Genomic DNA, 16,368 nt, shown 5'->3' with positions numbered 1-16,368 from the left:
GAATATCAACAGTAAATGAGAAATAACTCCATCAGTAACACATCTTTGAATAAAAGGAGTGCCTCAGATAGAATTAGAATGAGCAAAGGCTTTATATATGTAGAACTAGCCTCCAGTGTACATGGAAACTTCTAGTAGATATGCACAGCAGAAGCAGAACTCCACAGTAAAATGAAAGCAACACAAAAATAAAGCATTCCTATTAAAGTGATAAAGATGTGTAGTATGAGGATTTTTTTCTGTCTTTTCTTCTCTAGCACCACTTCATTGCAGAAAATTAAAAATACCTTTCCACATCTAGGCTATCCAGAGCAAAATCAGAAACTCGCACATTTTCACATACATTGTCTACCCACGTCATCTCTGTATTACTATAGGAATGCACTTCCTTTAGAACCTGTTGAGTGTGCTTATCGATTTCCCAAACACAGAAATTCAGTTTGCAAGAAAATTGCTTATATATTTGAAGTTCATGAACTAAGAAATCAATAATATTATATAGCATTAGGCACTTAAATTGTACCAAAAAAAAACTTAAATTATGATCATTTGAGAATCTGGTAATATTATTTATTGATTGAATCAATGTATTTAAAAAACATGTCTAATTCTGTATATTGCACTCTGATTGTTCACGTTATCACATGTATATCTTAGATTATACAGATGAACGGGAAGACTATGCACTACATCTTTCCTCATGCAAGGATAAAAATGACAAGAGACTCTAAGGATCACACAGTTTCAGGTAAAGGAAATCAAATAATCTACTTTTTATTTTAATGTCAAATTGGGATATGTATTTGTATTTCAGTTTAGATGACTTATCAAATTTTTAAAAATACTATTTATGTCAAAATTGTTCTGGAGGATTTCAAAAAATAAGCAAGCTATACATTTTTGGAGAATTTCAAAAAATAAGCAGGCTATACATTTGAACATCAAAGATTATAAGAGCATGGTCACTAACATGACAAATTACTAAGTGGTATACATTTAGATCATTTTTTCCTTAATTGCATGTTAAAAACATACATGGCATTTTAATATTCCATAATTATTGCTCTACTAAGCAATTTGGTCACTGGTTTTAGAACTATAAAACAGTCTTACACAGGAAATAGAGATCTCTGGTTCTTCTAAGGAATAAATCCCTCTCTACCTTGTCAATTTGAACATTATCAGCTATGCTGAGTTTTTGTTTGTTTACTTGTTTGTGTTCTTATGTGAACCAAAGCTTATGACAAATTCCTAAAACTTTTGATTTTGAAATAATTTTAGATTCCTGGAAAATTCTTGGCTCCCAGAAAACAGTACGGTCCGTTCCTCTGCCCATCTTTTACTTAGTTTCCCTATGTTAACATCTAATCTAATAACAATAAGATGATCAAAACCAGGAAGTTAACATTAATTACTATGGTACTATTAAAACATCAACAAGCCTTGGGGTGCCTTACTGACTCAGACAGTAGAGCATGCAACTCTTGATCTTGGGGTGGTCAGTTCGAGCCCCACATTGGGTGTAGAGATTTCTTAAAAATTAAATCTTTAAAACATACAGTATACAAGCCTTATCTAGATTTTGCGTTTTCCCACTTACCCACTAAATTCTCTCTTTTTTTTTTTCCTGGTCCAAGATCCAATCTAGATCATATTGTGTTCAGTTGTCATCCCTTCTTCATCTCCAATCTGATAGTTTTGCAATCTTTGTGTTTCGTGACCTTGATGCTTTTGAAAGATAATGGAATTTTATATTATAAATTTAAATTTTCTGTTTAGATCTTTGAGACAAAATATAAATTCTGTCAAAATTAATGACTTTTTGAAATATGAATATTACCTATATATTACCTGTATATACTCAAGTATATTCCTTATGTTTATAGACACTGTACATCAACAGAAAATATTCATAAATATATATGTTTTATTTAACATGGTATTTGTTCTGGAAGGTTTTTTTTTTTTTTTTCGTTTAAGGACTGATATTAACAAAGGACAAAAATAGGTATTTTTCAGTATACTTTTTACTGTTCCTTGCATATTTTAGACCATGGAGCATATAGATGTGCAACAGGTTTTGCTTTGAACTACTCTCCTAACTTTATTTTCATAGAGAATGAATCAATTAGGAGTCTAATGTTGTTTTCCTTTTAAGATTGGGTAATTTTTGTCCTACCAGAGACAAATAATTTAAACTTTCATAGTTTTATTGCATGCACACTGTATTTTAAGCACTGATGGTAATTCCAGGGGTGAATCTTAAAATCCATGGGCTCTATAGATTGGAATAATTACTATGGAATAACTCTATGGAATAATTACTTCTACAAACTAGTTCAGTTCTCTCCAGCTCATAAAGCAAAACAGCATAGTACTTTCTAGCAGTGCCCAAATCCTTTTTCAGTGCAAACAACAAAAACCTTACTAAATCATCAGAACTTTCTATCAATATATCTGTCTTCTGTTATTACTTTTATACTGTGTTAATCATCCCCTCAGCCTTCTTGTCTTTTGTAACTCATTATTTTAATTTTTCTTTTGTTCAGAATTAGGGAAGAAAAGGTTTAAAATATAAAAAGGGCAGAAATAAGAGCTATCGATATCTTGTTACAAGTATTCTACCCTGAAAACTAAGTTTAATTTCCTCTGTCTATAGATTTTAGGAAATGAAAAACAAGAGTCATTGTTTTGAACAATATGTTTACTAGTAGTGTACTATATTATCTCTCTGCATGCCCATTTTCTTTTGATATTTACCTAATATAAAAATATAAAAATATTTTCCTCATTGTATTTACCTGCATGGATTACTACTGAATATATTTTCCATGCATTCTTCTGTGATCTCATCATGATCAGCATGATCAGCATGATCTCATCGTAAATTAAATGTTTTGAAACAATTCATGTTGTTTTCAGATAAGTGTTTATTACCCCAAAGGGATTTAAATACATGTATATGCAAGGCTAGAGCCACAAATTACTTCTTTTGGCAAACAATGTCTAGCTTTAAGCTAGTGGTAGGCAAACCCTGGCACAGAACATTTGTGCTCCTGGCTGATATCTCAGTGTTTGTCACTCAACCAGAAGCCTTTTTTGCTTGACTGAACATTTGGTGATATTAAGAATATTAACTGTTGTTTTTTGGTTAGGATTAGCATTTTGATGTTAATGTTTTTAATAAAAATTAAGGGTAGGTTCTTTTAGAGATACATACTAAAATATTTACAGATGAAATAATGTCTTGTCTGGGCTCTCTTTCAAAATTAGTTGTGTGGAGAACGGCTAAGGAATAGATGGAAAAAATTGACCTTGACTTGATAATGATTGGAACTGGAAGGTTGACCACACTGGGTTTTATTATAGAGTTGTATTACTTTTTTATATGTATGACATTTTCCATAATAAAAAGTTTAAGTTCCTGTTTGTTGTTCATATTTAGAGAAAATGAGCAGTGGCCAGTAGCTTCATCGTTAGTGAAAAAGCTATCTAACCAGAAATTTAAAATACCTTTGTAATCAAGATGAGGATGTAAACAAGGAAGGAGTGAAGAATAAAATGTAGTATATCTGCCTTCCCAAAGAGAAGGTCCAAATGGTCTTTTTCATTTTGGTACCCACTGCAAGTAGAAATACTGTGTAACTTTTATGATAGCTTCATAAACCATTCTAGGGGTGCCTTCGTGGCTCAGTTTAAGTGTCTACCTTCCACTGCCTTCCATGATCCCATGGTCCTCAGCAGGGAGCCTGCTTCACCCTCTCTGCCCTTACCCCCACTCGTGCCTTCTCTCTCTCGCTCTCAAATAGATATAGTCTTTTTTTAAAAAATAAAAAGATAAACCACCCTCACAGGATGTACTATTAAAATATATAAGATTTAGGGATCCCTGGGTGGCTCAGCGATTTGGCACCTGCCTTTGGCCCAGGGTGCAATCCTGGAGTCCTGGGATCGAGTCCCACGTCGGGCTCCTGGCATGGAGCCTGCTTCTCCTTCCTCCTGTGTCTCTGCCTCTCTCTCTCACTTTCTCTCTCTCTCTCTCTCATAAATAAATAAATAAATAAATAAATAAATAAATAAATAAATAATCTTTTTTAAAAAAAGATTTATATGAAACAAGTATACCTCACAAAAAAAGAAAAATATTTTTATATTTTGGAATCAAAAATAACTTCAAAATAGAACACAGGAAAAGAAACTGCATGTGTGCGTGTGTGTTTGTTAATTGTTTGTCCTGTATGTTCCTCAAAGTTCAAGCAGGAGACCCTCATGGTTTCCAGAATCCTTCCAGGGATGCAAAGACAAAACAATTTTCATAGAAAATGGTAAGATAGCATTTGCCTTTGCCGTCCTCATTTTCTGGTAAATATGCAGTAGAATTTTTCAGGATGCATGATGTGTAACATCACAACAGGTCGTATACAGAGCAGATAAGGGAATTTAGCTGTGTACTCCATTTAGCTCAATATTAAGTGGATTTGCAATAATGTAAAACAATACTACCCATCTGATAAGTGTTTTGTTTTTAAAATAGTCATTTTTTATTTAAAATATAATTATTTTAACATGGAATGAATTTATTTTCAATTCATTAATAAATATTTTAAATTCTTTAATTTGTAATACAGAAAATCTACAGACCTATAATCCATATGAACAAAACCTCTTTGAAATCCTTAGTAATATTAAAAAGTATAAATGACTCATTAAAACCAAAATGTTTGAGAACCATTACTCTAAGGATGTTCATAAAGAATGTTAAAAAAATATAAATAAGATTTTTCTTCCTATAAAAAACTTATACAATATAAAATGTATTTTGGAACTCCTTTTATAACTCATATTGGATGAATTTTATTAAAGATTTTATTTATTTATTCATTAGAGGCACAGAGAAAGAGACAGAGACATAGGCAGAGGGAGAAGGAGGCTCCTCACTGGGAGACCAGTGTGGGACTCAATCCCGGGACCCCGGGACCACGCCCTGAGCCAAAGGCAGATGCTCAACCACTGAGCCACCCGGGCATCGCTGGATGAATTTTTAATTGTTTATTTCTTAATATTTATCTACTGAACACCCTTGGTGATTTACATTGTGTTGATTGTTAGGATAATAGAATGAACACAACACGTACCCTTATCTACAATTTACTCATAATTTTGATAGTAAAATCTGAAATGTAAGTAATTGTTACAATAGAATTTTAGGAACAACTGAGATAAAGTAAGGAATTTATAAAACATCAATGTTCATACCTTTACATGTGTATGCACAAGTGTGTACACACGTATACTTATACACCATTATTATTTTTGTGATGTTCACAAAGAGAAATACATGATATAATCTTTTAAGCAGTTCGTAATTTTTAGAAAATAGATCCTTTGACTATTAACTGCAGACTTCAAAGATAGAGCTATAGGTGCTCATCAACAACTGTACAATGATCTTGAAAGTATTTATTCAACCAAATAGAAGGCATCAAAGTTGAGAGAATCGGTAGTGAATTTTAGCAGAAAGACCTGAGTTGGACTTCAACTCTATTGCTCATTTAAATTTTTAGAATAAATTTGCTTATCTGTAAAATAAGACCAGCTCTATGTATCTCGCATAATTGCAAATGAGCCTAGCACAAAATCCTGTGCTTACTCTACACTCAACAAATGTTATTTCCTCTTCTCTTAGGGAGAAATTATCAGAAAAAAAAAAGAGGATAAAATGTAATGTTCAAGAAATGAGTCTGTTTCTTTTTTATTTAAAACCATCTTATGGCTCCAGAAACACAGCTGTTTCAAACAAGCCAAAGAAATTCTTCTGATTTCAAAAAAGATACTTGCTTATGTATATTTCCATAATGGACTGGCTACATCTGCAAGACTAGAAAGACTAATTAGCAAGTGTAATAGGGAAGAACATTAAATATGTTTAGGTTCAAAAAACAGCAGTGTCTTCCATGGAAATAGTGGCTCATTTTCTATTCTTCATTAGACTACCCTCTTTATGAGCTTTTAGAAATAGAAGACAAATGTAACCAATCTCATTGGCTCTGAGGTGGTTGCAATATCAAATATGGGTAGCTCTTTTTTTTGTTATTATTTAAACTGCTTTAATAACGTATAATTCACATATCGTAAAAGTACGCATTGTAAGTGTACAAATCAATTACTTTTAGTAAATGTATGGAGTTGTGTGATTGTCACCACATCAACACAGAGATGTTTTAGAGCATTTCAGCCATTACAAAAAGTTCCCTTTGAGCCTGCTGGCAATGTCGACTTTCCATACTGCTCTCCCAGCCACAGGTGAGAGATTTACTTCCTGCCTCTAAGTTTGCTTTTACTGGGCATTTCATATAAATTGAAACATTCAGTGTACAGTTTTGGTGTCCAATGCCTTCACTTACCAATATTTTTGAAGTTTATTTTGTCACATGTATCAGTAGACTGCTGTGATTTTTATTGTTAAGTAGTAGTCCATTATTTGGATATTCTACATTTTTTTATATTGGATTTTTCCCAGTTTTAAAATATTTGCATATAAGTTTGAGTTTAGATATATGATATTTTTAATGGTTTCCTAGAAGTGGAATTGTTGGGTTCAATGGTAAGTTTCTTTTTAGCTACTTAATAAACTTAGAAATAGTTTTCCAAAATGAGTGTACCGTATTACATTCTTGCCAGCAATGTCTGATGGCTCCACTTTCTCCATGTTATTGCCAAAACTTGCTAATGTCTACCTTTGGGGGTGGATGAACTCGTTTTAACTTGGATTTTCCTAATAACATGGTAATGAGCATATTTTCAGGTGGCTATAAACATTACATGTCTTGGGTGAAATGTCTGTTCAAATACTTTACTATTTATTTATTTGGGTTGTTTGTCTTCTTACTGAGTTGTAAGAATTTTTAAATGTTTTGTATATAAGTCCTTAGTAAGGAGTGTCGGTGGTGGGTGCCTGGGTGGCTCAGGTCCTGGGACTGAGCGCCACATGGAGCTCAGCAGGGATCCTGCTTCTCCCTTTCCCCCACCCCTATCACTCTCTCTCTCAAATAAATAAAAAATTTCTTTTTTTTAAAGTCCTTTAAAGGTATATGACCTGAATATATTTTCTTCTAGTCTATGTCTTGTATTTTTCTTAATTTATTGTAAAGGAAAAGTTTTACATTTTAATGGAATTCAATTTATCAACATTGTTTTCTTTATGAAGCAGGCTGCTCTTGATAGATATTAAGAACTGTCCCAAGGTCACAAAGATTTTCTCTTATTTTTTTATACCAGAAGCATTATACATGTAGGTTTATGACCTATTTTGTCTTGGGTTTTATATATATTGTAAAGCAGAGGTCCATGGTCATTTTTTTAAGCACAAATGGATATCAATTTATGCAAACACCTTAAAAATAATCCCCCGTTGAATTGCTGTGGCACATTGTCAGAAACCAATCTGTCATTAATATGAGGATTTATTTCTGGATTTTCAGTTTTGTTCTCTTTGAGTATGTGCCTATTATTTCACCAATACTACATGTCTTGTTTACAGTTAATTTATATTAAATTCTGGAATCTGGTAGTGTAAGTCTTCCTCTTGAAAATCATTTCAGCTATTGTGGATCCTTTTAATTTCCATGTTTTAGTATCAGTCTGCTGGGATTATGACAGAAATTGCATTGAAATTGTAGAGCAATTTGGAGGGAATTGCTGTTTTAACAATACTGAACCATCATCCCATCCATGAACATGTAATATTTCTTCATTTACTTAGATCTTCTCTAATATTTTACAGTAAAGTTTTATGGTTTTCAGTGTATATGACTAGCATTTATTTTGTTAAGTATCTCCCAAATTATTTAATTCTTTTTTGTTGCCATTATAAATGGAGTTGTTTTCCTAGTTTCAGTTTGGACTATTCATTGCAATTTTATAGAAATACAATTGATTTTTATATATCGATCTTTTAGCTTATAATCTTTTTTTAAAGATTTATTTATTTATCTATTCATGATAGATATATATATACATAGAGAGAGAGGCAGAGACACAGGAGGAGGGAGAAGCAGGCTTCATGCCGGGAGCCTGACGCGGGACTCAATCCAGGGATTCCAGGATCGCGCCCTGGGCCAAAGGCAGGTGCCAAACCACTGAGCCACCCAGGGATCCATTAGCTTATAATCTTGCTAATATTTTTATTCTATTAGGTTTTTTATGGAATCCTTAAGATTATCTAAGGATGCAAATTCATGTCATCTGCAAATATAGTTTTACTTCCTTCATACCAATTAGGAAAATTTAATTTTCTTTTCCTTATTACACTTGCTACAATATGTTGTACAATGTTGGACTGAGTAATGAGAGCAGACATCCTTGTTTTACTCCTAAAGAATGTTGGCGACTAATTATAATGAGAATGTGGGGCTCTGTCCCTACCATAGAATTCCTTCCTCCCCTCCCCTTCTTTAATACTCACTGGAAGGGATTTTTTAGCATAACATTTTTAAAAGCTGAGGAGAAATGTTTCAGAACAGCTTTCAGAAGCCAACAACAGTTAATTAAACTTACCTTTAATTTTTCAAATAAAATTGGATTTCAGAGATGAGTTATGAGAGAAAATTGTACTGTCACCTAGAAACAATGTGTGTACCATCCTAACTAAGGATTGAACAGGTCCTACCAAGTGAGCCTTGACACAGAAATTTCTCCCTCTCATTCAGGATGATTTTTTTTCACTTTCATTCTCATTTGAAGAGTGCAGTTATATACAATACAATGTCTCATTGTAGGAGTGCAATTACATATGATACAACTTCTATGTAGGAGTGCAATTACATATGATACAACTTCTCACTATAAGCCTTTCAAATTATTTTTAGGGATAAACTAAATATAAACCTATAGACATAGGAGCTCAGTCAGTTAAGCAGCAAACTTTTGATTTCAGCTCAGGTCATGATCTCAGGGTCCTGGGATCCTGCCCCATGTAGGGCTCTGCACTCAATGGGGAGTCTGCTTGAGATTCTCTCTCTCCATCTCCCTCTCCCTCTGCCCTATCTCCACTCACAATTGGGTACACGTGCATGCTCTCTCTTGCTCAAATAAATAAATCTTAAAAAAACAACCTATAAAATGCAAGTCCGATTGAATCTCTTCTAAAACTCACAGTTTCTTCCTGGTAAATGTTAATCAAAGCTTGCATTCATTTTCTCAGTAACAAAGAAAGTATTTATTGTCAAAGCCAGTTCCACGTAAACATCATCATTTCTCCTGATGTCTGTCAGGTTGAATATTGCTTGCACAATTCTGTTCCTGCTAAGGAAGTGCTTTCCTTCTAACCGGAGGTTGGTTAGTCCATGTTTCTATGTACTCTTCATTAAATTAAATTAAAGGAATTAATGCTTGGTTTTGTGAGAAGAGGGTAAAGACATTCAAGATATTTAACATGTAGGAGAAGAGGATAGAGGGTAATGTTAACATGAAATTTAAGGATGTAAATAATGTATGTGAATTGGCCATGGGTAAATGGACAATAAGAAATGAGATTCAATTAAAGGAGTAAGGGTTTATATTGATCTCCCAGAATATTTTCTTGACACTTAAAGTAAGGGGCAAAAGTATATGGAAAGAATAAGGATGTAGGAGTCATGAAAAAAAAAAAAAGGACTCAAATCTTCACTTCTTTACATGCTGGACAACATAGAGAAGTTTCTAAATTTTCTTAGTCTCAGGTTCTTTGTCCTGAAATTATATGAATAATACGTAATGTAAGAAATTGTAGAAATATTTTTTTAAGATTTTTAAACTTATTTATTTATTCGTGAGAGACAGAGAGAGAGAGAGGCAGAGACATAGGAGAAGAAGCAGGCTCCATGCAGGGAGCCTGATGTGGGACTTGATCCTAGGTGCTAGGATCATGCCCTGGGCCAAAGGTGGTGCTAAACCGCTGAGCCACTGGGCTGCCCTGTAGAAATATGTTTTAATGTAAAAAAAGTATAAGACTTTTATAAGAAGAAACTCTTGAAATGTTACTAGGAGACCAGCTAGGAGATGCGTTGCTAGCCATTCATTTCTAGCCAACAAGAGTGTGGGTTTCACTCTAGCTTTGCCATTTTATTAGGTGTTGCCTTGAGCACTTAACTTCCACAAAGCCTCATTTCCATCATGTATAAATAGAGAGGGCTTTTTTTTTTAAATTTTTATTTTAACATCCAAAGAGGTAATGTAATTTTTAAGGCATTTTCTAAGAATAGAATAGAATAGAATAGAATAGAATAGAATAGAATAGAATATATTATTTTAATACCCTTATCACTGATACATTAGCCCTATAGGGAAAAATGGGTGTTGTAGTATTTATCTGTTCAGCATTCATGCAATTATGTATGGAGTGTTGCCTAGATGCTGTATGCTTGCTACATGTAATTATACCCGAATCCCTGCATTGCAGAAATGATACACAGAGCTCTTCCTGTTTTCATGGGAGAAAAGATGATTTTTTTTTTTTTTTTTGTGGCCTATCTTCCCTTTCTTTCATTCCTACCCTCTGTTGCTGCTCAGTCACTGCGGTAACTGCGGTAAATGTTCCACAAATTTTGCTACCAAATAATGTGTATATATATATTGCACAGAAAACTCAGGATACAACTTTTATCTTTGTATTAATTTTCCATTGGTAATGTAACAAGTTACCACAAAATTTGATGGCTTAAAACAGCATTGATTGAATATCTTACAGTTTTCTTGGGTCAAGAATCTAAGGCATAGTTTAACTGGGATCCCTGGTCAGGATCTCCCAGTGCTGCAGCCTATATGTTGGCTGGGTTGCGCTCTGTTCTGGACCTTGGGAATATCCTTCCAGGCTCCCATGATTATTGGCAGAATCTGTTTCCTCCCATTATGCATCTAGGCTCCCTGTGTTCTCCCTGACTGTCAGCCGAGCCACTCTAAGTATCTAGAGGCTCCTCAGCATCTTGACCTGTTATTCTTTCTCCTAACCTCTCACACTTGGCAGGTTCCTTTTTCGGGGCCAGCAGACAACTCTTCATCTTAGTTGGCTGAGACAATGTGGTCATGGCAGCGACTACCACCCTACCTTTGTGAGGCCCTCTTGGTTAGAACCAAGTCACAGGGTATCCCTGGGTGGCTGGGATCCCTGGTTGGCTCAGTGGTTTAGTGCCTGCCTTGGGTTCAGGGCGTGATCCTGGAGTCCTAGGATCGAGTCCTGCATCAGGCTCCTTGCATGGAGCCTGCTTCTTCCTCTGCCTTTGTCTCTGTTTCTCTCTCTGTGTGTATCTCATGAATAAATAAATACAATCTTTAAAAAAAAAAAAAAAAAAGAACCAAATCACAGGATCTTCCTGCCTTCAAAGGGAGTTATTCCAGAAGGAATTCATTGAGAGTCACAATAGAATATGTCTGCCACAGTCTACACTTATCTCCAGAAGTACAAAAGGAACACTTATTGCTAACTTTTGAATTATAATAGTTTTTGTCTTCTTACTTATCTGGCATTTATTTTTGAAAGCTTGTCATAGCGTTACAGTAATATAAGCTTAAACTGTTTTGTTCCCACTGACAATATAGGGTTACATGGGTGTCTCACAATATGACCATTTTATTATACATAGCAAATGACCCCACTTCCAGTCCTGGACTGTCATCATGAGATCAATATCTAAACAAGTATTAAGGCCATATCTATAAATTGACCCTAACTTCTAATTTTGTAACATCCAATTTCATATCAAAGAATTATTTTATTTTGAAAAAAAAAAGAATTATTTTATTTTGAACCCTAAGTACTGCTAAATGAATGAAGTTTATTTTTAATTTCCATTTACAAAAGTACCCTGCAAAAAAAAAAAAAGAAAAAAAAATAAATAAATAGTAAAATTTTTTTAAAAATGAAAGTACCCTGCATACCCCCTCAGATTTGGTCTTACAATTATAATTTTGCATTTGCCTTATGTAAGCTAAAATTAAGAAAAATCCATGTGTTATCAAATGAATGAAACATGATTTCCTGAGTATGACAGTCTGGGAAATTTTCTTGGTGGGAATTATTTCTGAACTATTTCAGGAGAACTAAATCCTATGCACCTTTAATAAAATTACTAGTATACAAAATATCTTTTATTTGAAAGATATTGTTCCAGCCAGAATGCCAGTGTCTTTTGATATCTATTTGTGAATTTTGTACATCTCCCTATATATACAATGTTTCATATACATATATATGTGTGTGTGTATATGTTAGAAGATATGTGTGTATATATATATACATATTATAATGTTTTATATGCCTAAGTATATATGTGTGTATATATATGAAAGATACGCATATATACACACACATATATATGTGTGTATATATGTGTCTTTCTTCTTTCCCAAACCAGTGGCTGTTTCCGGCATATGACATCCACCCTGAGCCCACCCCTTTAGTATGGTAGTGAGTATGAATAGCCTTTTCATGCTTTGTGTAACATTTTTATCTTAGTCACATTATATTAGAAAAGACTAATGTGGACTTTTGTTCCTGGAAATGTGACAAAAAATATTATCTTTGAATTCTTCATATACATAAAGGATATGTATTTAAAACTAGGAAAAACGGGGATGCCTGGGTGGCCCAGCAGTTTAGCGCCTGCCTTTGGCCCAGGGCGCATTCCTGGAGTCCCGGTATCCAGTCTCCCATCAGGCTCCCGGCATGGAGCCTGCTTCTCCCTCTGCCTGTGTCTCTGCCTCTCTCTCTCTCTCTCTCTCTCTCTCTCTGTCTATCATGAATAAATAAATAAACCTTAAAAAAAAGAGTGAGAGAGTATCTTAGCAAAAAGGATGCTACAGAGCAATTAACTGGATTAGAAAAAGCTAATGTTCTAATTCGTATGCTGAGGTTAGAGTCAGATTAGATTTGGTGTTAAAGTGATGTTTGAATTTTGGTTTTGTTGGAAGCAGTCAAGTAGGGATTGCTGTTAAGGCAGTTGATGTGTGCTATTGTATTTGTAGGAATGTTTTTCTCATAAAAAGCAAAAATTAGTAAAAATAAAAATGGTGAAGTAATGAAATATTCTTTAGGTCTTTATGTTCTAGTACTGATAAATTAATTACTTTGATAAGACACAAAAGGGAAATTACTATGGGTTTTTAATATAAATTGGTATATTTTCCTAAATATTTACATAGATAATTTATAACCTCAAAATTAGTAGGTGAAAGAATATAAAAATAAACTTTCACAGCCTCACTCAGGAGTATAATTAATGTGTAAACTATAAAAATAGATTTAATTGAACTATCCTTTGGTGACTTTTCTATTATCTTTAGTACTTCATTAGCATTAATATTTACATAGATAATCTTTCTTCTTCTTCAGCCCAAGGAACAACATGACTAAATTGCAATATATCATTATCCTGTGATAACTTCATTGTGAATAATAAACTCCATTGATTTAAAGACTACTGTTCATAAGATAAGCATGTTCACTGATAGAATTTGTTTTTCCTTAATGCTTAGATGTAGCATGTGATAGTATCAAAATGAACCAAGTATTTTAATTTTGTCTAAACTTAATGGTCTAATGGTAACATTATAAATATTCATATATTACTTTAAGAGGAAAATAAAAATATTTTTATAATACTTTACCAGAGCTTTTAATATAACATGTTAATGAACATATAAAATAAAAGTAGATCTAAGCTTTAAATTTAAATGGAAATATAAAGATTTTTCTTTAATATGCTCATGTTTATTTTATACACAGCTTATTTTATATAGTTTTTAATTTCAGCTTTATTGAGGTATAATGGACTTATAAATTTGTAAGATATTTAAAGTGCACACCATGGTGATTTGAGAAATGATCCCCCCCAATATAGTTAATTAAAGGATCCATTACCATATTAATCTTGTGTGTGTGTGTGCATGTTCAAGAATATTTAACTTCTGTTCTCAGCAAATTTCACTTATAGAATACAGTGTTACAACTATAGTCACAATGTTTTATATTAGATCCTTAGACCTTTTCCATTCTGTAGCTAAGTTTGTACCCTCTTACCAACCTCTCCCTATTTTCCCCACTCACAGGCCCTGGCCACCACTTTTCTATACTGTCTTTCTATGATTGACTTTTTCTCTACACATATGTGATACCATGCAGTATTTGTCTTTCACTGTCTAGTTTATTTCACTGAGCATAATGCCCTCAGAGTCTATTCATGTTGTCCCAAATGGCAGGATTTCTATCATTCTCTTGGCTGAATAACATTTCAGTGTGTGTGTATGTGTGTGTGTGTGTGTGTGTGTGTGTGTATACCTTCGTTATCCAGTTATCCATCAGCAAACACTTGAGTTGTTTCCATATCTTGGCTATGTGAATAATGCTATAATGAACATGGTAGTGCAGATACCTCTTTGGATTACTGTTTCATTTCCTTTGGATAGATAACCACAACTGAAATTGTTGGGTCATAGGGTAGTTCTATTTTTAATTTTTTGAGGAAGCTCCATACAGTTTTCCATAGTGGCTATAACCAATTTACATTCCTACCAACAGTGCATCTGGGTTCCATTGTCTCCACATCTTTGTCAATACTTGTTATCTCCTGTATTTTTGATGCTGGCCATTTAACAGATGTATGTTAATATCTCATTTTGGTTTTGATTTGCATTTCCTTGATAATTAGTGATGTTGAGCACCTTTTCATGTACCTTTTGGCCATTTATATGTCTTTTTGGAAGAGTGTCTATTTACTTTATTTATTTTCACTTTGTCTATGCATTGTTCTCCTAACCTCAGTGAACATCATTTTGACCATTATTTTGAACTTTTTATCAAACAGCTTCTCTCCATTTTATTTGGGTCTTTTTCTGGAATTTTATCTTGGTCTCTTGTTTAGAACATATTCCTCTGTTTCTTCAATTGTTTTGACTCTATGTGTGTTTCTAAGCATTGTATAAAGCAGTCACCTCTCCTCACCTTGATGCAGTGGTTTCATGTAGGAGATAAACATGATGATTCAGCCTGATGTGAGCTCTTGGTTGTCTCTCAAACCTTGGTGGTTATCCAAGCTGCCTTCTTTGTTCTTAATGGCCCCCAGTAGTAGAAGGTACGCCAGAACCAGTTTTTATGTGGTTTTTGTTTTTAGGGTTTTTTTTTTCATTGACCCAATAGGTAGGAGTCACTCTGCTAGATTCTGGATTTTTTTTCAGAGAGATTTGCTCCACATGTAGCTGTAGATTTGGTGTGTCCATGGGATGAGACGAATTCAGGAGCGTCCTATGTCATCATCTTGGACTAGAACATTAAGAATGACTACATAATAGCATATTCACCACATAATTATAACATATAATATATGCCTTTTCACTCTTGAAAAAACTGGTATATTTAAATTGTAATCCTAAGGTTATAAACATGATACTTTTTCTTAAACATTTTGCTACATCCATAACTGAACTTCTCTTTTCTTATAAATATTCCCTGCTTATTTTAAGAATTTCTGAAAGTTAGACTTTTCTGTAAGACTTCTTCAACCACATCTCTGCTTATATGTTGTGAAATTATTGTAACTTTTGACAATCTTTTATTAAAGCTTCTGTGTTCTCTTTGGTAACTGTGGTCTCTTTGGTAACTACTCTAACTTGCTGCACTGTTCATTTATGCAAAACTACTGTGTTTTCAAGGCATCTAACTAAGGAAACATTTTATTAGTGTTTTTAGATAGATTGTAAACAGAGAGGCACAAGGTATTTATGTTGATAAAAATTTGTCAAAAGTTGAAAAACTTTTCAGTGATGTTCCACTTATCAGGGACCACTCAGAAGCATTTCAGTTAAAAATTAATATTGCTTCCTGAATTCACCAATTTTTTATTGAATTGTGCAATTTAGATTTGAGCTGGTTTGTTTTATTTTTATAGAATTGTTTTTGTTAATTTTATCTGCATTTACATAAAATATCAAAGTGCAACTATAGAAATGTGAAATCAAACTGTCCAGATTTAAATAATTAGAAATCATATATATTAACTTATATTCATTATGTCCAAATTAGGATACATGTAACTACTGTAAAATAAACAAAGAAAACCTGTTATGGTTTCTGAGTGTTTTTTTTCTATCATTCTATTTTATCACAAATTTTAATATTTATATGCTACATTATTGTATACATGAGAAAACATAGCAGCAACCATACAACAGCATCAACCAGAGCAACAATAATTCTTGAAAATTTACAAATGCTTAAAATGGTTTCTTTATATATAAAATTTCATTTCTCTCACTGTTGTCATGACTGTACTTTATTTTCATTTTACCAAAGGTACTGAAGCTTATAACATGTATTTAGAAAGTGTTTTAGGTAATAGA

At 33.3% G+C, this 16,368-nt stretch overlaps 1 protein-coding gene across 9 annotated transcripts in view; it reads left to right on the top strand.

The window, feature by feature from the left end:
• Nucleotides 1-16,368, top strand: part of PCLO (piccolo presynaptic cytomatrix protein) — a 432,028-nt gene that overhangs the window by 271,201 nt on the left and 144,459 nt on the right. For all 9 annotated transcript variants that reach the window (XR_005982658.1, XM_041722030.1, XM_041722032.1 and 6 more), the window contains exon 9: nt 658-748. Coding sequence is in view for 8 of the 9 variants with exons in the window: in XM_041722030.1 (XP_041577964.1) it covers nt 658-748 (91 nt within the window). In the remaining variant the exon portion in view is untranslated. The remainder of the gene's footprint in view (nt 1-657; nt 749-16,368) is intronic.

This window comes from Vulpes lagopus, chromosome 11 (genome assembly GCF_018345385.1).
Source record: "Vulpes lagopus strain Blue_001 chromosome 11, ASM1834538v1, whole genome shotgun sequence".
NCBI classification, from domain to species: Eukaryota; Metazoa; Chordata; class Mammalia; order Carnivora; family Canidae; genus Vulpes; species Vulpes lagopus.
The sequence above is the reverse complement of the archived record's forward strand: the minus strand, read 5'-3'. Positions and strand labels throughout refer to the sequence as shown.